The sequence below is a fragment of the Halichoeres trimaculatus genome, unplaced genomic scaffold (genome assembly GCF_033239565.1).
Source record: "Halichoeres trimaculatus isolate MK-OKI-2021-1 unplaced genomic scaffold, fHalTri1.1 fHalTri1_scaffold_17, whole genome shotgun sequence".
Classification (NCBI taxonomy): domain Eukaryota; kingdom Metazoa; phylum Chordata; class Actinopteri; order Labriformes; family Labridae; genus Halichoeres; species Halichoeres trimaculatus.
Genome location: NW_027437195.1, coordinates 2,121,282 through 2,144,137, shown reverse-complemented (window position 1 = coordinate 2,144,137; position 22,856 = coordinate 2,121,282). Strand labels below are relative to the sequence as shown.

Below are 22,856 nucleotides of genomic sequence, written 5' to 3'. Positions count from 1 at the left end.
AAAGACTCATCACTTCCTGTGTGACAGCAGTCATAAAGAACAACACACAGCCCCACCATGTTTAAACTACACTTCCCAGAGTGAACTTTCTTTTTGTTTCTGTTGGTAGACAAATTACTGGATGTCTTCCATTTTTATTCTTTGTTTACTGTGTCACTTTTTTCTCCTTTGTTAGATTTGTTAGCGTGGTACTCTGTCTCGCACTGCTTTGCCTATTACATGGCTGACGCGGCTATCTGCATCCAGCTTACACACTGCCTACCATGAGAGGGCACAGTTGGCTGTGGAAACACAAACAGGACCAGGCTTTACGGATTCAACCCGTATCAAAGTGTACTGATCTAAACCGGACCACTTGGTGAAAACAGGGCTTTAAGTCCTGGGGACCAGTATGATACTTGAATGATGAAGGGTTGAAGAAGAAGAAGAAGAAGAAGATATACTTTATTAATTCTGCTATATAAACATCATGCTATATAAACACACACACACATGCACAAACAGCACTTTTTGCACAGAAACATGCAATGGTTAGATAGAACAAAAAGAAAGCTCAGAAAACAACACACCAAACCACTGCTGTCGAGCAGCTGACCAGAAACCAAACTCACAGCAGACAGAGTTTATAACAAAACTTAAAAAAAAGAACTCAAAGGGTTTGGCTCCATAACTCTCCAGCCAGTGGGAAGTGAGCTGAACAACACCTGGGTTTCTTGTTTTATGTTATTCCTTCAGGAATCATCCTACCATTTTCTGAACCCCTTATCCTGTTCAGGGTTGCAGGTGGCTGGAGCCTATCCCAGCTGTCATTGGGCGAGGGCGGGGTACACCCTGGACTGGTCGCCAGCCAATCACAGGGCAGACAGACAACCTTTCACTCACACCTAAGGACAATTTAAAGTGATCAACAACCTGGTGAGCATGTTTTTGGACTGTGGGAAGAAACCAGAGGACCCACACATGCAAACTCCACACAGAAAAGCCCACCAGCCAAGCTGGGAATCGAACCAGTGACCTTCTTGCTATGGGGCTGCCACACTAATCATTGTGCCACCGTGCAGCCCATGGATCACTTATATACATTCTATTCTATTGAAAGGTTGCCAGGTACAGCTGACACAAAGAGCTAAGTTTGAAGGGCTAATCAGAAACACACACACACACACACACACACACACACACACACACACACACACACACACACACCTGTCCCTGCCCTGAGATGATCACCTTATAGTCCACGTCTACGCGCGACCTGAGGACTGCTCTGAACTCCTCCGTGTTTGTGTGTTTGTCAGTCTTCATCTGTTTCACATGCAGACTGTGGATGTGTTTTGATTGTCTCCGCCCCCCCACGGAGCTGTTAGGTATCTGGTGGGTGTGATTTCCACTCAGTTTTAATTAAACACGACACCAAAGCGTAGCTGAATCAACAGTGTGTGCAGCGAGTAAACAGAAAACACACACTCTGACGTCACTGGGAACAAAAGAGAAGAGTGAAGACAAATTTAACACAGCGTGTCACGACTGCATCCAGATTAAAAAGACAGAGTTATTTTCTGCTTAATATCAACAGCAGCTGTTACAGAGGCTGAACGCTGACAGAGGAGGAACATGTTGATGAGCTCCTGACACTAGCTGAGCTGAAGATGAGGTCTGACTTTATAAACCAGCACGACATGTGGATCATCCTGATCTGTGCAGCATGGATGGTACAGGTTAGAACAATAATCCCAGACACATGTTCTTCTGAGAGTTTAATATAAGAAGTGATCACTTTTAGACTGACCCATGTTTTCACTCCCCGCACCCTAACACCACTCCATGCACCTTTTACTCAGCTGTTCAGGCGGACTCTTAGACCTGCTACCGGGGATTTCATGGCTCTTCAAGTCAGCCTCAAGTGGACACTCAAGGAGCAGCAGGTTGTAGCACATCCACCAGGACCAGAGTTTGCTTCTTAGATGGACCGTGACGTGGATTATCAGCTTTAAAGTCTCAGTTCATGAGACACATCACCTGGAGCCGAGTGACACATCTGAGGCACGTCTAGTAGATTTTAGCTCGTGTCAGAGTCTGGGTGTGTCTAAAAATCACTGAAGGCTTACATGGTGAAGGTCTGTCATCACCCAACAGAGTGTGGTGGGAAAGAACTACAGCACCATAAACTTCAACTCAATGAAGGATTGATTTATTTTGTTAGATTTAAAAAAACAGGTCAAAACCTTTTTGCTGAGTTTACAATCTCACAGATGATGATGGTTTCTTCACCACTTTGACTCTGGTGATGAACATTAACAGCAGTTATGAATCTCAAATATATCTCAGCTGCATTCAAGGATTAGTCACTCCATCTAAAAAGTGTATGGACTAAATTCATCCAGGATGAGAAATGTGGCATTGAATAAAAAGACACAGCATTGGATCAAAACGCTGAATTTCCTTCTGTTCCCAGGAAATCTGAGCCTGAGACCAAGATTTAGTCATCTGTAATCAACTGGACGACTCGTTTTTAAGCTGTGATGTAACAATGTTTATGTTAAAGTCCCTGTGAGGAGTTTCTAAGTGATCTCGGAAAAGTCCCCCCTCTAGATATATGCCTGATCATAATTCATAATTTAAAAAGAGATTATCAGCACCAATATAGGTTATTCCTAAATGCTACTTCTTAGCTTCTGGATCAAGTCAGGCAGGACCAGAGCAATTTACAGTATGTCTAAGTCTATGACAACACCACGCCAGCTGACTAAGTTTAGTCGAGAGAAGAGAGATCTGTGTTTTTCTTTGCTGAAAACGATTTCTGTGATACATTTTGTAGTGATGGTGGACACTGGAGCCTAACTGTCAGACAGAAAAAGGACAGAAGAGCAGAAGAAAGAGAAACAGGAGAGGGATAGAGCACAAGCTAAAGGCTAACAGAAGAGCTAATCTGTTTGTGCTAATGTTGCCTCCAACCCACAGTCAGCAGTTATTCTGCAGTGGTCTGTTCAAACTTGAGAGTCTATCAATAAAATGAAGAGTGAGGTTACGTTAGCTCTGATTGGTAGATGACTGGCAGGACATGACCAGAATTCACTAACCTTACACATTACAGACATGTCTTAGAGCACCGGGCTGTGAGTAGAGCTTAATATAGCCAGTGACTAAACTATAGTACAAACTGACAAAGTTAGCTTGTTGTCACGTTTCAAAGCATAACTCTACCTAACTGTTGATAAATACCTTACCTCGTGGAGTTGGTTTAAAGTCACATCTTTATGACCGTGTGACAGCAGGACTCTGGGCCAAAAGGTGGCGCTGCAATCCCATTTAAAGAGATCCTCCGTCATGAATCTCAGGAGAACGAAAGATGAGGACCCAAATGCAGATGAACTAAAAAAAACCTTTATTTTAACTAAACTTAAAATTCAAAAACTCGAACAAAAGAAAAAAAATCAAAAGTACTGAAAAAACGTACACCAAAGAAACCAAGAAGCACAGGGAGCACACGAGACATGAGTGACAGCAAACAATGAACCAGCAGGGAACAGAGACTATATACCCAGGGGAGTGATCAACACAGGTGTGAACCAAGACACAGGTGAAACACATGAGGAGCAATCAACAAGGAGGGAAACACAAGGAGAACCAAACCAAACACAGGGAAACTCAAGACAGAGGCCCTCCTCACACGAGGACGGCCCCGTATCGTCTTGGCGTCGGTATCAAAACATGTATCACTGTTTACGTTATCGTTATTTACGTTTATCGTATTGTGCATAGACTTGTGCATTTACATGACAAGGCAAAACTGTCGTCAGGTTGCCCGTCTGGTTCTGCTCCAAGGCGGATTCCACGTCAACAAGTGCTCATGCACACGTAACATGCTGCGTCTCTGCGTGAGCACTTGTTGTTGTTGTTGTTGTTGTTGCCATAGCTGGTGTTGTTCATGCTCTCTGAGAAAATGTTGATATAATAGTCGAAGCAATATTTGTAGCTGCTGGAACAATATCTGAATCAGTCCGCCTGTCGCCATTGTTGTTGTTGTGTGTGACAACGTGGGTGGGGGGCAGGGAGTAGGAGGGGTGCTATGAGGTCACCCTCTTTTCCAGACTTATCTGTTTATACCAAGTACGGCATGAAGACGAAAACGCAGATATCCACCTGCAGACCTGTTTTCAAAAAAGATGCAGAGTCATGGACAAATACGCATCTCCGGATCGATAGTTTATTTTATCGGAGTCATGGAAATTCGTACTCATGTAAAGCCCACCAGAGACTAAATACATTAAAGACACCGAAACACCAAAGACAACCACAAAAAGACATACGCATGACAAGAACCAAATCAAAACCACATGGAACACAGACTAAGGACAAAAAAAGGAAACACAGAACACTTAAGAATAACTAAGATTAACACAGGAGACACAGAAACACAGGGCAAGCACAGAATTACAAAGAAACACAAGAAGACAACAGAAAAAAACCCAGAAATATACAAACCAAAAACCCAAACCATGACATCCTCCTCCCAGCATCTTTAAACACAGGAACAGAGTGTTAAAGGTTTCTGCTTCGACACTCTGAGACTGAACACAAAAAGTCTCTGTGAAGACCATAGACTGCAAAAATATGGATGTAATCCATCTGTTCCTGATACAGTGAAATGAAGCCAATCAACTGACACATCCATACTGGATGTCATGCACGCTTTGAGCTTCCTTTCTAACAGCTATAGGGCGCTCATCAGTCATGTGAGATGGGCCTTGTCTCTAGTTGGACAATCAGGCGATCCTAATATCGCCTAAAAAAAAAAAAAATCACCCACCGTACAGTGTGTGCGGATAGTGAAATCAGTGTCTCAGACCCAAGCTGTTTTTGAACCAGGCTGTAAATATGTTTTTAACGCTGTGAAAGTCTGTTTTTTGTCTTGGTGTGCTCGAGTCTTCCGGTCTTCCTGCAGCCAGCCTCAAGTGGATCCTCAATGAAGGGCAACTTGTAGCACTTCCTCATAAGTTCATTTTTCCAAACCAAGTATTGCTGCTTAGTGAGGACTCTCTGTGTGGTGTTGATTGCAGTGACACCTGTGGCAGAATAAGTCATGTTCCTATGGGACGAAGACTCCATTTCCCATGAGCACCATTGCCCACTGTAGTGAAGACATGACTCTTGCTATGGTGTGCATTTGTTTTGGAGAGCTGATCTTTATAAGTCAACGACGTGCTGTAAATGGATTCATGACCTGACCACAGACACTGAGAAATAACTTTTAGGACTAAACCATTCAGGCGCTGATAATCCTGTTTTAAATCCTGGATTATGAACAAGCAAATGTATAAAAGTGAGACTACTTCACTGATGGAGTCCTCACAGAGCTGTTAAGTCCAGACCATCTCCACAGTGTGTGAGCTCTCCTCTGAGCTCCTGTCTGCGACCCTGACTCTGAGCAGACAGCTGTGAATCATTTATGAATTCATTCCCCGGCTTACATCCCACACTTTGATAATGACAGGTGGGTGACGATGCTGTCTGACAGGTGAACTGAGAGCTTCACCTTCACCTGCTGCTCCCAGCCTGCTCTGCAGGACTCAAAGGACAGCAGGGACACCTGCAACTTTATGAAAGCAAACGAAAGCAGTGCTGAGGTATGCATTTCTGTGGCTCTGAAGGTCTGACTTTTAAAATATTTTGTACACTTGTGAAGAATCTTCTCTGTTGTGCTCTTTAATTTCAGCATCACATAAAAGGATCCTTCTTTAATCCCCACGTTCCCTGTCTCTTCTCAGCTACTTTATTATTGACCAGATTTGATTTTTCACAACGGCTGATGCAGAGCTGAAGTCTTATTTTCTATTAACCGTTATGTTTCCTGTAAAATAGTTCAGCTGTAGCCTGGAGGGTAAAATGATCTTAAATAAAACACAGAAATTTAAGATCACACACACTCACAAGTGCTTCATCTGACATCCATATCTGTGATGTTTCCTCAGCTGGACCATTAACATTCATTCATAGTTAATCTATTCCTCATGAATACAAAGAATCACAACTTTCATGAGCAGGTTCTTAATTTGATTTATTACTTTCAGTCTAAAACAATCATTCATGTTTGATGGACAGTTTCAGTATCACAGCACGTCTCATTCAGTTTTTCTCGTTCAGGACATCCAGACATAGTTCTTCAGTTGGACAAATTAACCACTTTGCTTAAAATTGAAGAGATGACACACTACATAAAAAACTCAAAATACAACAACAAACATTAAAACTTACTCAGAAAGTAAAGCAGAAGGCAGAAGAGTAAGGGCTGATACATTCAAAGACCAAAGCTGCAAAAATCACAGACAGCAGATGCAACTAGACCTGGGCCCATATCACATTTCACTGGACCATATACTGTCCCACAAATTATTGATGATAAACAGTATTATTCATATTATTTTCAGACCAAATTAACCACTTGTATCATGATAATATATATTAAAAAATGCAATACACCCTTTCAAATGCAAAAAAAAAAAAATTTCTCATGAGTATTTTTTTACTATTAGATTAGAATATCAATAACTTTCAAATATCCTAATAAAACAAACAAAAAATAAAAATAAAATAGACTCTCAGTCTAAAATTGCACTTGTATAAAAGCTGTGTTAAAGGGCAGCATTTCTTTTGTGATGTAGCAAACTACACTTTCTGTCCATGTCAATTCTCATCATCAGCTCAAAGTTATTCTGAACGCTCCAAACCAAGGAAACTGGACTGTTCAGGGTTTGTGAAGATGTTTCTCCTCTCATCTATGAGTCCTCCTTATCCTCATCATCTTCATCCCAAACTAGAAACAGTCCATTTGTCCCGGTTTGAAGTATTTAGAATACACTTTCTGTGAGCGACACCATTCTGCTCTGTTCCATTTATATTTCCTTTATAGATCAAACTCCTCAGTGAGTGTTGACTGTCAGGGCAAAGTTTCTTCCTCAGCCGGGAAAGCTTTTTTTGTTGCTGCACACTGGCTTGTCCATGTTGAAAGGCTCACCTTGCTTATTCCGTTTTAAGCTAAAATGTTTCTTCGCTGAGGCTGTGGCGTTTCACTCTACAATCATCTTTTTCCTCGTCTGTTCTACATTAACCTGTGTTGCCCTGACAAGCTCACAAGGCTAACTTGTTGGTCTCTAGCTGTGTCCCAATTCAGGTTCTGCAGTCCACAAAGGCTGAATTTGAAGACCGATTACATCACAGCGGTGTGTCGAAGGCTGTCCCATTTCAAAGGCTCCTCCAAATGTGGCTGACAAACCTGGCCTCCTTTTCAGGTGCCACCAAGGACGGATTGGTGAATCCTTCGTAGCCTCACATATCCCAAGATCTATTGCGCGTAAAAGCCAAAAATGATGGACACGGCCGAACTCCAGGAGGAGTCCTGTTTCATCTAGATGTGGAAACAACAGCAAAAACTGTGTGATTGTATTTCTAAAACATCAAAGAAGATTTTGTTTTACTGTGTAAACATATATTTGGGCTCTTTTTAGGTAATATACTGAGGAAAAACAGTTCTTCTTTATAAATCTTCGCATTATTATAAAAAAATGTTCATAAAAGTAAATTTTCTTGAGAAAAAAACGTATTTGATGTTTTTTTATTTATTATTTTTATAGGGAATTCAAAAAATACATTAAATTATTTCAGCAGCTTCTATTTTATGCATGTTTTTATCTACCATCCCCCCTAGCGATAAAAGGTTGAAAATGTTTGTTGTTGCTTAACTCTCATGTAAATTGTGGTTCTGTACTCTATAAATAAAGAACATAATAATAATAATAATAATAATAATAATAATAATAATAATAATAATAATAATAATAATAATAATAACAGTTATTATTTTCATTATTCTTATTCTTATTCTTCTTATTATTGTTATTATTATTGTTAGTATTATAAAAACATCCTCTTTTAAATGTAAGGTTTTGGTTTACATGGGTTTGAAAATGACTGTCAGCCTAACAGATGAGGGCGGCGCTGTGTGACGTCAAGGGTGACAAACAGGAAATGCTTCGTAGACCAGACTGTCTCAATTCAGTTTGGCCTTTGTGGTCTACACAAGCTACGAAGGCCGGGTCCTCTGAAGGCTGCAGCCCCTGAATTGAGTCACAGCCTCTGTGTGTTTATGCTAGCCTGATGTTCGAGGCCCTGCCTCCCCAGGAGACAAAGATTTTGGATAACTGACAAGAGGCTTCACTCTGGTCATTCTGCTACAGAACAAATACATCCAGGTGCTGATAGCAACACACAGAGTGAACCCACTTGACATCCAGCCTGTTTGGAGGAGAGATACAAGGAAAACTAACGTATGGTGATATACTGAGGCTGGCAAAATTTTTGAGTTAATTTCAATTATTTTGCAATCAATTAATTGATTGACTATTGGCCCAGGCCTAGATGCAACAAACACAGACAAAAGATGAAACAACCACAGGCAGAAGCTGCAACATGAATAAATAAATCAATAAATAATGAGAGGAACTAATTTCTCAGACAGTGAAGCAAACCTATCTGATCACACAGCGGAGTATTTTTAGTAGAACTTAGTGCACATAGTGACTCCTCTGTGTTGACACAGATGAGACGTCAGATTGAAAAACACACACACACACACAAAAAAAACACTTAATCTAAATTTAGCTGATAATAAAACACAGACATTTCTCTTTTTATAAAAAAAGGTTGACGTTTTAAAAGACCTTTAGCATGTGACATCGTCTCCTTTTATAGGGAACTCTTTAATTCTGCTGATGCTCATACTCATCCTTCTCAGCAGTCTGGTTCTTGTCCAGCCAGCTGATGACCTACAATGCTACAAACAGGAAACTTCAACTCTGACATTTGAAAACTAGTATCAAAACCTAGCCCTTAAAGTGGAGTGGCTGGGACCCAGTCAAGATCCCCAGGCCTTTGTGTCCACTCAGTCCACTCAGTCTACTATCAGTAATGGACTTAAATGTGCTCACGAGTAATCTTTAAAAAGTATGTGGCTTTAAAACATTGATCTGATTCAGATAAATTCCAGATATCATGGTCTTAAACTGGGCAGAAGAGCCTCTGAGGTCGGACTGGACCCCAAAAGTTGTTGGTGGCACGTTTTCTTTCTTTCTCTCTCTGACACAAACATCATTCTTTAAAAGTTAAGATGTCAAGCATTAATGTGTTGTTTCTCTTGTTAAAGTCATCCAACCAGACTCTGTCTGCTAAATTGTTTTATTTAACCTAACTTCAGTGATACTGATTCAAACCAACGTGGTGCTGTCTCAGTGGACTGAGCTGATCCTGGCTGGATTGAGTTCATGTGATCATCCACGTTCAGAGGGTCATGACTATTACTGATATTCATAATCTATTTTTATGTCTCACTAACTGGCTGATCAAGACCCTGTTTTTCTCTGAAAGAAGACTCTCCTACTACACCAGAGGGTCTCATTGTTGGCTCTTTCTGCTGGGTCCTCGTGGTGCCCCCTCAAAACAAATTCTGGTGTGCAAATGTTAGCCATGCTGGCTGAACTGGACTTGCTGGGATGTGGCGACGCAGCCCTTAGGAGTGGACTCAGAAAGTCCTTTTTCAGAAGCTGGAGTCTCCTGGAGCCGTCGAGGCACAGTTCAGGCCCAGCTCAGGCTCTCTCAGTCCTCAGTTTGGGTTGTTGTTGTTGATCACTCCGTTCATCGTGGATAGTTTGCTCCACCTCCTCTGGCTGAGAAGTTTACGGTTCTGTTGAACCTTCACTCGTACGTCAAACACCTCCTGGATGGCGTTTTTGAAGCAGTGGAAGTTGTAGTCGATGAGCCCTGTGAGGAGGAGGAGAGACCAGTTAGATCTTTGACAGGCTGGAATTCCTTCGCCAGCTTGGACAGATTTGTGCCTTAAAGTGGAGATTAAGATTTGGGAGAAGTGTGAGCATCTGTTGCAGACCACGTGATTGTGCTGGTTTTGTTTCGCTTCATTAGACTCATCTCCAGCAGATTCACAGGCAGTTTGCAGCTGGAGTTTCCTCCTTGCTCCACAGTGACACACTGACCTGAACATGAAACTTATTTTTCTCCCTTGAAGAAGGAAAAATTAGGCTTTTATATGTCAGTACTACCTCACAACAGAAGGTGGTGCTACTTCTCTGTAAAGAGAGTTTTAACCCTCATGACTGAAGCCAGCCATTACTCACAACCCCAGCAGCAAGAGGACGAAAGATGGAGAGGGCAGAGACCACCCAGGACACAGACCCAGAAACAGATCAATCCCAGACAGATCTCAGAGGGTATGAGTTAATAAGACCTTGTCCTGCAGGGTCCTGGATCCTCTCTGTACTCTCTCCTCTCTAACATGTTTAATGTACCGACATATGCCAGTGCTACCTTGTGTCACGATTTGTCCCAGAGTACGTCGTTCACTGTTATTATCAGTGTTTTGGACACAGATTAATGCTCAGTCCTGGATGACACACAAAAGTGGGTGTTCAGGACTCCTAGCATCACTCAAGAGGAGTTTCTGACACAACAGATACAGATTGGCGAGCTTATGGTACCACCAGCCTCTAAAAGTAGTATGGGAGGTGGAGCCTTCAGTTATCAGGGTGCTCTTCTGTGGAATACTCTACCAGTCAGGGTCCAGGAGTCAGACGCTCTTTCTGTTTTTGCAAGTAGCCTAATGCATTTCTTTTTGATAAAGCTTATAGTAAGAGCTGGCTCAGACCTGGGCCAGCTCTGAATTATGTTACTATAGTCAGACTGCTAAAGGCTGCTATAGGCTAACAGCTGAAATACATCAGATGTGTCTGCAGTATGTCCCTGTTCAGTCACAGCAAAGGATTGAAAAGGTTTCCATTTAAGTCAATCTGTCACCTTAGGCCCCGTTTACACGACAAAGTTTAATCTGAAAACACTAAAACGCAGGGGGTGGCTGTCATATACAAGAAAGATTTTAAATGCACCCCAGTCACTTCCAGCTCTTCAAGTTCCTTTGAGCACCTTGCTTTTATTATCTCACTGGAAGACCCTGTTTTAATCTTAGCCATCTATAGACCTCCTCAAGTTAACACTGCCTTTATTGAAGAGTTTTCAGAGCTTTTATCCTTCAGAGCTGACTTTATGATAACACTGACGATGGATGAAAAAATATAGCCGAAAAGAGCGATTTTGCAGAGATTATGTCCCACGCTGAAGCTCCCTTGCCGTGGCCCCCACTAAGTGCGGCTAAAATCGGTTGGATCTAAATAACTTCTGAAGGACTCCGAGCTGCACAATGTTTGTCTGAGTGAGTATATGAGCATGCACACACCTTTAAATAAGGTCCAGGAAAAAAAAAACTGAGTTGCCCTTTAATAAACTAGTAAATTTGCGAGTTAAAAAAGTCACAAACCTACGACCTTGTAAAGTCGTAAATTTACTGATTTATGACAAGTCCCGGGTGTTAGTTGATGCACAGACACAGGAGATGCCATGCTTGAGAGATGTAGATAAGCTGAAAAAAGCTAAGTTGAAAAAAGTGTAAAATTGAAGGTTGTTTTGTGATAGTTATGGGACATATCAGATGTTTTCATGTGTCTTTGCACAATCTATTTGTTCATCTGTGATCTACTGAGAAGTCAGAGTGGACTGTAAACTGTAACCGATTGCTCTGGTCTCCGCTGCAGAAGCGCAAGATTTACTTTTTTTCATTCCTTTAATAAAATGCTTCTGAGGAGGAAAGTTCAACGACTAGCTCTTTCGTTCGTGTCCTGTTGAACCACACACCCCACCTGTATAGCTCGGAGAACCATCTATATGTTTGCAATATGTTTGTTATTTCGATGTACTTGTTGTAATCACTAATAAAGTTCTTTTCTACATTCCCGTATCTGCCCGCTGGGTTAAACTTCTTGTAGGATAAAAGCAAACACCTCCTCAAGTCCAGTGTGCTGCTTTCTTCTGAACAGCCCCATGGCACAACAACGTCTTTTCAGAGCCTGTAAGAATGCAATGACTCTGGGCTAAAACCATTAGTATCTCCTTATTGCTGAGATCAACTCCAAAGTACAATCTTATGAGGCCTACAACTCGGTCCATCTTGCAGTAAAGTACATAACTACGACAGTGTATTAGGGCCAAATTTGTGACTTTATTAACTCACAAATTTACTAGTTTATTAAGTCGTAAATTTTCCACTAAATGAACTTGCAAATTTTTGAGTTCCTCAAGTCGCAAATTTGCGAAAAATTTTGAGTTTTTTTCTTGAAAATGTATTTATTTTATTTCTTTAGTTGCCCTCATACGCCGTCGTTGTAAGGAGAGCAACTTGAGATAAAGATAATATCACGTCTTTGTTTCCTTTGAAGAACTAGCTAAATCATCTCCTCCACTGAGATCTGTTTTTTCTTCTTTATTCACAGAAACAGAAACAATGCTTTCAGATACTCTGCCTTCCTTTCACTGAGCAGACGCTTGTTTAGAGAGCATCCTTGAGAGCGCTTTAAATCCACGTTATTGTGACATTCAAGGGTGTCATATTCATCGGGGCTGACTGCTCTGTTATGTAATGACCTACTGCTGCTTTCTTAAGTGATGTCTGATGATGTTTGACGAGAGCGACGACCTCTGACGATGACGACAGCTTTACCGCTGCACAACAAACGATAACCTGAACCCTACTTTGAAAGAAAAGAGAAGAATGTCTGCGTTTGGGTTTAATTTACTGAAAGTGCCAAAAAATGACTTAAAATAAAGCAAGTTAAAGCCATTAAGAGCAAGGGATTTATTCATTTAAGCCCAGATTGTAAACAGCATCAGGTTTATGCTCCCCTGAGTCTCTCCTTCAGTTTGAGGCCGAGGATCTCCCCGAGGATTTTTAATCTCAAAGAAAAAGAGGAGAACAGCTTCAGTAATTGTCAGTCACAGAGTGTTACTATCCCCTTGTTACTGGGCAACATACAGCAGTGAAGATCGGAGAACAAAAGTGGAGGGAAAGCAGGAACAAACGGAGCTGAGCTGCATGCAGAGCAACAGAGAGCACCGCAGATAAAAGACTGAGCAGGAAGTTTGTTTGTCTTCATAAATGATGATGATGATGATGATGATGATGATGATAGAGGACACGTGGAGGACGACAGCGCTAACCATTCCTCTATCTCCATTTCATGAGACTGAATTATTAATTCTCTCATTACAATCAGTCTGTGTCCTGAATGTCACTGGCTGTGTGTCATCAGTCTTGGCTAAATGCAGAGTTCATGCATAACACACTGAGAGATTAAGGAGCTGCAGATAATCCCTTTATGCATTTCACAGTGTTTGACTAATTACTACTGAAGGCTGCGGGCTCGTTCACAGAATGTTCTGGAAACTCACGTCTGTTCTCGTTAAACACAGAGCAGGCTCCTGCTACTCCCACCATGATCTGGGTTTTCTTACTCTGGGCGCCTGTGTTTGGGTTTGAAAGAGAGGATTTCACAGTGTGAGCAGGATCTGACCACCTCACAGATGTTTGATCAGCCAAAGAAAAAGTTATGACTCAAAAACAATCTGATCAAACTTTCAGACCAGATCAAAGAAAAAAAGGTTTATGAAAACCAGACGGTCTGGAGGTTCCGTTTCACTCTGACTCTGGTTAAAGGGATCATCACAGAGCAGGTTCAGGTGTGTCAGGTGTGTGTGCAGGAATGAAAGCCCCCCCAAAAAGGCTGGTAATTATTAGCGTATAAACCAACAGAGGTGTCTTCAATTTTAGGAATAAAAACTGATGAATTTTTCTTTTTTGAAGCCAAAGATCTGGGCTGACAGATATAAGCTTGTCTCTTTTAAACAAATCTGACCAACAGTCAAGTGAATTTTCAGCCTACCATAATTTCCGCACTATAAGGCGCACCCAAAAGCCTTCAGTTTTCTCAAAAGCCGGCAGTGCGCCTTATAATCCGATGCACCTTATATATGGATCGATATTGATTAATCATGTCTACCATAGTTAGGGGGCGTCGTCAGAGTAACAGTGGTAAGCAGTAAGAACCTGTAAAGAGGAATTCTACTAAATGCTAACGTTAGCTCACAGGCTGGCCCGGGCTTCTTCTCTTGTTTATTGTTAGAGCAATACAGCGCCCCCCAAAGGTCTGGCATGTGAACTGATCTCTGGAAACGGCTTTTGTGGACGGCAGAAACAGCTTCGTCTTTACAGTACACTTTTTTTGAAAACGGCACAGAAAATAGTTGGATAGGAAAATGTGCGGCTCCGTGTGGGTGTAGCCTGAGTTTGACTGACTTATTGACTGTTTTGTTGACATTCCCTTTAGTGCAGCTCCATCTAGTGGATGCATAACGCAACCCCAGCCACTACTATAGCTTCTATTCTATGCGCCTTGTAATGCAGTGCACCCTATATATGAAAACAGTTTTCAAATAGGCCATTCATTGGAGGTGCGCCCTATCCTCCGAAGCGCCTTGTAGTGCGAAAAATATGGTATATATCGTAACAGATTTAACAGGTGTTCTATGAAATCTTTGCAACTAAGTTAAAGAACAAAAAAGTCAATAAAGTCAGTAAAGTCAGAGAGTCTATGGGAAGGTGTCCCCAGAATAAAAAAATTATCTAATCTTAGAATGAAGCTTTTTGAAGCATTTTGTACAAAACACTTCCATTTGCAAAGAACACACAGCCCAACATGATATCTGCAGGGATCTGAGAGCATAACCATGATCAGGAATGTTACAAACGTAAAGAAGGATTAGGCTGTGTATGAAGATCTGCTCGAATCAATAAACAATTATTTATAGAAAAAATGTTTTTGCATTCTTACAGATGCTAAACTAAGTGGTGATTGTGAATTTAAATATAGCTAACATAACAGTTATAACTAAGTTATATTATATAGATATAATAAGTTCACCCTCTGACCAATATATTGGAACGAAGTGCATTTAATACAATCTCTGGTATGTGCAGAATATGAATCAGTAGGCACTAGTTGGATATAAGGGTCATCTTAGCTGCAACAAAACCTGACACGGTATGTTGCAATTCACGACAACAGGCATCAAGGGGTTAATACCCCATTTCCACCAAGTGGTCCAGTATGGATGAGCACAGTTTGGTACAGGTTGGATCAGTAAAGCCTGATCCTGTTTATGTCTCCACAGCAAACCATGCCCTTCTTGATAGGCAGAGTGTAAGCCGGATGCTGAAAGCTACGTCAGCTACTCATGAGCATGATGCCATAGCAGTGTTACACAGTGTACCTCACTAATAAATCCAGTGAAAAAGAAAAAGGTGACACAGGAAACAAAGAGCAGTGATGGAAGACATCCAGCAATTTATCTTCTTTATGATTGGCATGTGGCTCTTTGTTACAAAGAACAATCAAGCTTTGTTTCAGAGAAGGCTGTGAGCCACCAGGAGAAATACAGCAGCTGCTTCCAGATCAGTATGTCTGGCACCCCAAAGGAAGGGTACCAAAAGGTGGGACAGTACAGGTTGGTAATTTGGGGACCTGTCCCAGTTATAGTCGAAAGAAAAATGCAACCCGTACAGAGAGGAACAGAACTGAACCGCTTGGTGGAAACAGGGCTTTATTTATTGATTGATTTTCTTTATTGAAGGAATCTGACTCAGCTCAGCTTTTTTTTTTTTTGCTCTTTCCTCTCCCCTTGTGAGTAACTCTCACCCCCCTGTGCTTTGGTCTGTCCCACTTTCCCATTTCAGATAAGATCAGGTTATCTGGTTTTGGATTTGATCTGGATCAAAGCTCCAGTTTGTGTTAAACCTCTTGAGGAGGACTGAGATAACTTTGATCCTTAAAATCAGGATTATCTGGAGCCCAGCAGAGGGCTGGATTCAGGCTGGATTACAACATCTCCTTAAACTTTAAACCAGGACAAATAAAAAATCCACTAATCCCAAACAAATACAGACACATTAGGTGTTTTCAGGATAATTAACCCTGAACAGTCGATCCTTACTGTGACAATCCTCCATCAGACTCTGTCAACAACAACGTATCTGTTAAACTTTGATCAAAGAGCAGTGTTAGTGCTGATACTCTGGTCTGATGTGTGCCGTCTGAAGAACATTTCTCCTCCACGATGCTCAGATTCTGCCTCAGTGGCTCCCTACTGATTTCAGATCAGACTTCAAGGTCCCTCACGTGACTCCTGCCCCTTCATCCCTGTCTGATCTCATAAAACCTTTTATCCCATCTCGTGCACAACACGGTGAGCGTGGGGCTGCTGTCTGACCTCAGAGTCTGAAAGAAGTCAGCAGGCTGCAGCTGCAGCTTCTCTCTTCGTCACTGAGCTGGATGAAGGGTTTAAAATGCATATTGCAGGTTACATTGTTTTTGTAAATTGACACGTAACATGGTCTAAAAATGATAGTAGAATAAGTCAATCACTGATTTTATGGGCTCAAATTTAGTGGTGCAGCGCAAAAGCGCAAACGTGGTGCACCCTGCGCAGTGTTAATTTCGTGCGGCGCACTGCGGTGCGCTGCCAATTTGCCAATTTGGTAGACCGTCTGCGCAGAGATGGGTGTGACTGCGCGCCAGGGGGAGTTGATGGGAAGTGCGCTGAAAGCTCGCCACCTCCAACCTGGTCTATCCTCGGCGCAAAGCGGAGCACACCCTCCACAGCTGTAATTTGGTGACAGGTGCACATGTGCGTGCACGTCAACAGAGCCTCAGAAGCAGGTTTCCAGAGTGTCAGACACATTTTAATGTAATAAACAATCACAGCAATCACTATTTAATGTAACCGTCTGAACCAGCATATACATTTATATCTTTATTAACTGTCCGTCACATCTGATGTCAGATTAAAGCCGTTTGTCATAATGGAAAGTTAACCTGACGGCAGCTGGAAGTTTGATGCACATCTTACAATTAAACAATAAACAGACTTAACATCTGATACTGAGTATATATCTGCTTCTCTCATTTCATTTAATTCAAAGAAAAGAGGGAGAGAAAAGACGAAGAAAAATAGACAAAATAAATGTGTGTCACTCAGGATTTACCCGTGATTTCCCATATTTCTCTGTTTTAGTCTTTATTTTTAACCTGATCTAAAAAGATGGAGTACATTATTGTAAGGAGGATGAGGCGGAGACACTGGGAGAGTATACAGTATATCACCAAAGGTTCTGCTATTTGGTGATGACAAACCAGGAGTGCAGGTGGATCAAAAGTATTCTGAATGGATAAGCCAGCTGTGTAACTGTCTCTTCATTTTGTACTCCTATTAATGACAAAGGAACAGATTACATCTGTCTTGGGAGCTGGCCCACATGGTGACGCGCTTCGTGTCCTCCGATGCGCTGTCCATTCTCCTGCTGCAGGGGACAGCGGCTCTGACTGTCTCCACTACCAGGTCTTTCCAGCACACTGTTTCCGCGGTGCTGGGGATCAGTCAGACCAATCAGACGCTGCACCTCGGCCGCAGCGCATTTAAAGGCGAGGAGAGGCGCTCATTTGATTGGTGAAAACAGCGCTCGGCTGTGTTAAACCCACTCACGGCTTTTCTCCTCCCTCTCTGCCATTTGCCAGAGGGAGGCGTGGCGCAGTCCAGGTGCAGCTCTGTGCTCCTCTGCGCCTTGACTGCGCCTCTCTTGGCACGACAGGAAACTTGCAAAGTGCGCCGGTCACGCCCTGTCCGCACAGCGAAGGCCGGCACAGGGCAGGTGCGCCTGAGCTTGCGCCTGGTCTACGAAATTAGAGCCCTATATGTTATTCAACAAAAAGGCACATATTTTGAGGAAGAAGTGGCTGTTTTCAGTATAGCTGTTGTAGTTTTCAGTTGTTTCAAACGCTCTGTGAGCTAAGAGGTGACGGCGTGGACCTGTCCTTCCATCCATCGTTGTTGGGAACGTGGGATCTATCTCCGGTGGGATGGACGAGGTAGCCATGCTACCGTGCTAGCCCAGCGGCATTGTGCTGTTCACGGACGTGGCTGACAGAGCTGACATCAGACGCTGGTGCCACATTGGAGGAGCTTCGCCTGCTGTGGGCAGACAGGATCCAGGAGACAGAGACTGAACAGACTGCTGGGGAGGCTCAGTCCTGGACCCTGTGGAGGTGGAGACTGGCTGGGCTGGAGAGTGGTGAACGGGATGTCGTCATCTATTTTCTTGTGGACCTTTTTGCACTTTCTATACACTTTCTTACTTTTGTTTTCTTGATTGCTGCTGTGACTCCTGAATTTCCCCTCGGGGATAAATAAAGTATTTTTCTATTCTATTCCATCTGTATGATCTTATCTTGTTTTGTGTCTGACTGATAAGAGGAGCTGTCAGTGACTCCACCCTCTGCTGAAAGATCCACACTCTCACGATGCGGGTCACTGTGAAGCCTCGACTGAGCAGATGTGATGCCAGTATCACTGTTTGTTACACAGTGAGCGCCGGCAGCAGACTAACAACCTCTCCGTCATTTCCCTCCAGCATCCCAGCTCCAGACTGTCTAAACCGCCTCAAACATGTCAAAAGATTGAAGTGTAGTTTGAATTTGTGATCTGAAACAAGAAAGAGGTGGATGTGCTGTCATGATTGAGCCTCGTCTGAGAGCCTGCTTCAAACCCACACACGAATCAGTTCTGCTGTGGACTGGTTTCCACCCGAGGGAGCTCTGAGGCTTTATTGATGCTTGTGCTTTGAAGGTTTGTTTCTGTTTGTGCAGGTTAAGCAGCTCAGCCCAATGACGTCTGCTGAAATTACACCACAGTTTGAACCATTTACAGTCTGCACAGCCATTGATCCAGCATTTTTCTGTCTACAGGAACAAAGCACACGACCTGAGACGACTCGGGTTCGTCGATACGCCGCACTTCTGTTTGCCTACTGTTGATTCCAGCAAACTTTCCTGATTCTCTGTCTCCAGAGTTGGAGACAAACATGGAGGAGCTGTTTTAATGCTCCTTCATTCATCTGGGAACAAATCACAGAAAACCTACGTCTGCTGACAGTCTCATTTCTTTGAAAGCTGGAAACTCTGAAACTTTTCTGCTTTATGCCAAACTATGAATGCTTTTACTCAGAGACCACCAAAAAATAAAAACCCCGCACTCAAAGGGATATCTTTAAAGATTGGTTGAAAGAGTTTCATACTTCTACTTATTGTATGAACAACTAACACCTGTCTGATGCTGACACATGTTAGCCCACAGGTCTCTACAGACAGGCTGAGTCTGACACCTCATTTATTCAGCTTAAAATCTCTACGACCCAAGCACTCATTATTGTCACGTTTACACTAGGGGTAGTTGGATTATCGGCCGGGACGATTACCTGGGCCGATATTTGGCATTTAGGGGCATATCGGCATCTGCCTTTTTTTTAATTTGACGTTCGACATGAAACCAATTTAAAACTGTGTTGTTTTGGCTCTGATGCAGCCATGCTGTTGTCTGCAGTCACTTCCCAGTCCCCAGCACTGTCCCACCCACAGTACCATCTGATTGGTTACAAGCAGAGCCATGGCTCAGGTAGCAGCCAATCAGCAGTAAAAGCTGTGCACATGTAGAAACTCTGGATAGCCGATATATGTTTGGAAGGTAAGTTAAGGTAGCAGACTCTCCTGAAATTGTACAAAACTTCCAGTCCAATGTAACTCACAACAAACATTACTGTAAGCTCAATAATGTTATCAGGGTATATGCTGAAATCCTGAGGTTAAATTCAATACCTTTCTAAGACTTTCTTAAAAACCTTTCAAAAAGTTTTAAGACCTTATCCCGACTTTAAGCTGTTGTCAGCAGCCGATGTTTGATGATTGTAGTTTTCATTTTAACATTAATTAGGTAAGCTGAGAAGGAATAAAGCTTGAAAGAATAAATGAAACTAAATGCAGGTTAATTGACATTTCCATTCCCACAACAAGTAACAGTTATTTAAGGCCAACTTGCAGGAAAAAAAAACAAGAATTTATTTCATCATTGTCAAAATTTAGGACATGTGCTTGAGATTGTGTTATTTACTTTCCATCAGAGCTACATATGGATGGCTACTAAACTACTGTGCAAACTGAGTTTGTTGTCACATTAGCCTACAGATATGTTGGGCTGCTAGCGATGCGTATAGCCCATGCCTCACAAAATTACAACTTTGCTTGTTGTTACGTCTCAAACAACAGCGCTACGTAACTGTTTTGATAAATACCTTATCTCATTAGGTTGTATCCAGTAAAAAGGTGATTTGAACAAAGAAAATTTGTTCCAAAGCAACTGAGCTCAGGGGAAGCTGGGGGACGCTTTCTCTAAATCGCAAGAATCCAAGATCCCAGGTCATCAAAAGTCTGAGAAATTTTCTCAGCAGGCTTGAGGAACTCTTATGCTCTAGAGTAAAATATTTTGAGACGCTAAAGCTTTTTCTAGATTCTCACAGTGGTCTGTGATAAGTGTGATGAACAGCATGATCGTCCAATCACCAGGTGTGGATATTTTTGAAGGTTCAGACCCTGAAAACATTTTCCAAACAGACAGACTGTTTCCGTGGCAGATATATGGAATTGTCTGTCTGGGGTGTCAGGTTAGTTTGTAACAGTCACAAGGAGAAAAATAAATATTTTTTTGGCATACTTATGGAGTCAAAGCTTGAATACCAATAAAATTTAATACCTCATAACATTAGGATTAAGACTTTTTAATACTATTTGAGGGCTTTAATTTTCCCACAATTGATTTATCAACTTTTAATACTTTTTAAGACCCCGCGGACACCCTGGTTATGTAAACATAAGCGACAGCTCTGCTTACTGACAGTTCCTCCAGACGTGTCCGATAATCACATGAAATATGGTTGCTTATATTATCAATATGGAAATAGTCAAAGTAGAAGTGTGTGTGTGTGTGTGTGTGTGTGAGAGAGAGTAGAAACCTAAAGTACTTTTTTCTACCTCCCTGAGCGTTAGCGCTCAGTTCAGCAGATCGATAAACAGCTCTTAGTAAAAAGGAAAAATCATTGCTGATGATTTGGTCATTTATTTAGACTTAACACACAAAAGCACAGTAAAACAGATAGCAAACTATATACACAGCCTAACTGAGCAAAGGAAAGGGATTCTTAACCAGCTAGCTTCTGTTAGCAAAAGTCAGCTAGCTTAATGTTAATGTCAATGGAAAATCCTATTGACAGGCTAACACAATTAGCATCGTTACTATCTTACTGTCTATGAGCTTGTTTTAACTTCCACAGAAACAAAAATCACTCTTCTTATCAACACCCACAGGAATAAGTTTTTCTGCCTCTCAAAAAACGAAAAGAAATGTTCAGACATTCAGGAGCTGCGTGTTGATGCTTCTCTGCTCAGAATTTCTCCCTGTCTACACTATGGAAGCCCTAGATGGTCAAAACATTTGAAATAAGTCATGTAAAACCAAACAGAAAATTGATTTAACTGCATTATATGCCTGTAAATGCAGCACAAAGTCAGTTCTGTACAGTTTTATTGCAGTTACATCAAAATTTTGGAAAACTTTTTTTACTGCAGAAAACTTTAGCTATTTTTATTTTTTAGTTTTCATTTCACTTGATTAAACATGCTGTTAAGCCTGGGAGCTGTTTTATAAACATATGCTTGAAGTCATTTGAATGCAGTTTAGTGTTGGAGTTTGTATTGCTCAAAATATTTTTTCTTTGACTGCAAATAAATATCAGCTTCAATTATTGGTTATCAGCCTCCTTGAATACTGATAATCGGTATCGTACCGGCCCCAAAAAACACTTATGGTCTATCTCTAGTTTACACTCTAGGGAAAAAGTTTCCAGCTCTTTACTCTGCCTGTTTGCTTTTGCACTATTTGCCGACACAGCACAGATGTGTTCTTCCGCCTGCCACGCACTGAGCTGTGCAGGTCTGCAGCTTCAGAGAGACAAAAGTTCAACCAAACCAAATAATTAGTAGATCTGACAGACACGCTGCTTACTGCAGACACACATGGACGCTTTCAGGACCTGGTGTTTACAGATGAAGAGGAGGAGGAGCCTCCACACTATCTGGAGAGCAGGACAGATCCTCAGGTACCTGGTGGAGCAGGTGTGTGAACAGTGAGCTCATGCCGACAAGCAGCAGCAGTCTGTGATGCTCTTCAACCAGAGTCCTGAAACCTGAAAAGCTGAGCGTATGTTTGTCTTCAAAGTCAGCGTTCAATCACACACGGTGTGTGAGCTGCTGGAGGGAGAGCCTGAGCTCAGATAAACCCTACACACATCTCTGCATCTGCTGGGAAATCTTTGACATTTGGTGCTCCAAAATCACAATATATACAACCCAAAAAGCAGAGGAGGAGCATGTCTGTGCTGCATCTGCAAAAAGCACCAAAACAAACAGGCTTCTGACAGGCTCCTAAAACACTTTTACCATCACATTTGACCTGTGTGAAGCACTGTGAATGGCCTTGTTCCTAAAAGTTTCAGTCTGTTACCATAAAGTATTTAGGTGTTTAGTAAAGTATTTGTGATTCTGAATTCATGAGTACAAGTCCATTTCAAACGTCCTGCAGGTGCTGGACAGTACACTGTGTGACTGAGTTCTACGGGATGAGCTGAAGGGTTCATGAAAAGATACCCCACTGTTCAGATCTCTCTACCTGTTTGCTCCTGATGCAGAAACACCATTCTCCACCACAACAGGGAGCTTATATATTTGTAGGGTAAACCTTAAGATTAAAGCCCGGGCTGACCGCCTCATGCAGTCGAAGCAGACCTTCGAGTCCTGGCCCTGTGACATGCAGCAGTTGTCTTTTGCAGAAATGTCCTCCCAGCTCAGTTCAGACCTTAAAGGAAAGAATAAATTACAATGCTGCCGACGTCCTCTACCTGAGCCTCAGAGGGGGTGCTGTCACAGCCGGGGAACAGCCGAGAGTTTAAATCAATGCTCTGAAAGAGGAGA

At 42.1% G+C, this 22,856-nt stretch overlaps 1 protein-coding gene across 1 annotated transcript in view; it reads right to left on the bottom strand.

Moving 5' to 3' along the window:
- Window positions 1-6,115: 6,115 nt before the first annotated feature.
- The window catches only part of rragd (ras-related GTP binding D), a 43,055-nt gene continuing 26,314 nt past the window's right edge, over window positions 6,116-22,856 (bottom strand). Inside the window, exon 7 of the mRNA XM_074692868.1 lies at window positions 6,116-9,813. Coding sequence (XP_074548969.1) covers window positions 9,656-9,813 — 158 coding nt within the window. The 3' untranslated portion in view covers window positions 6,116-9,655. The remainder of the gene's footprint in view (window positions 9,814-22,856) is intronic.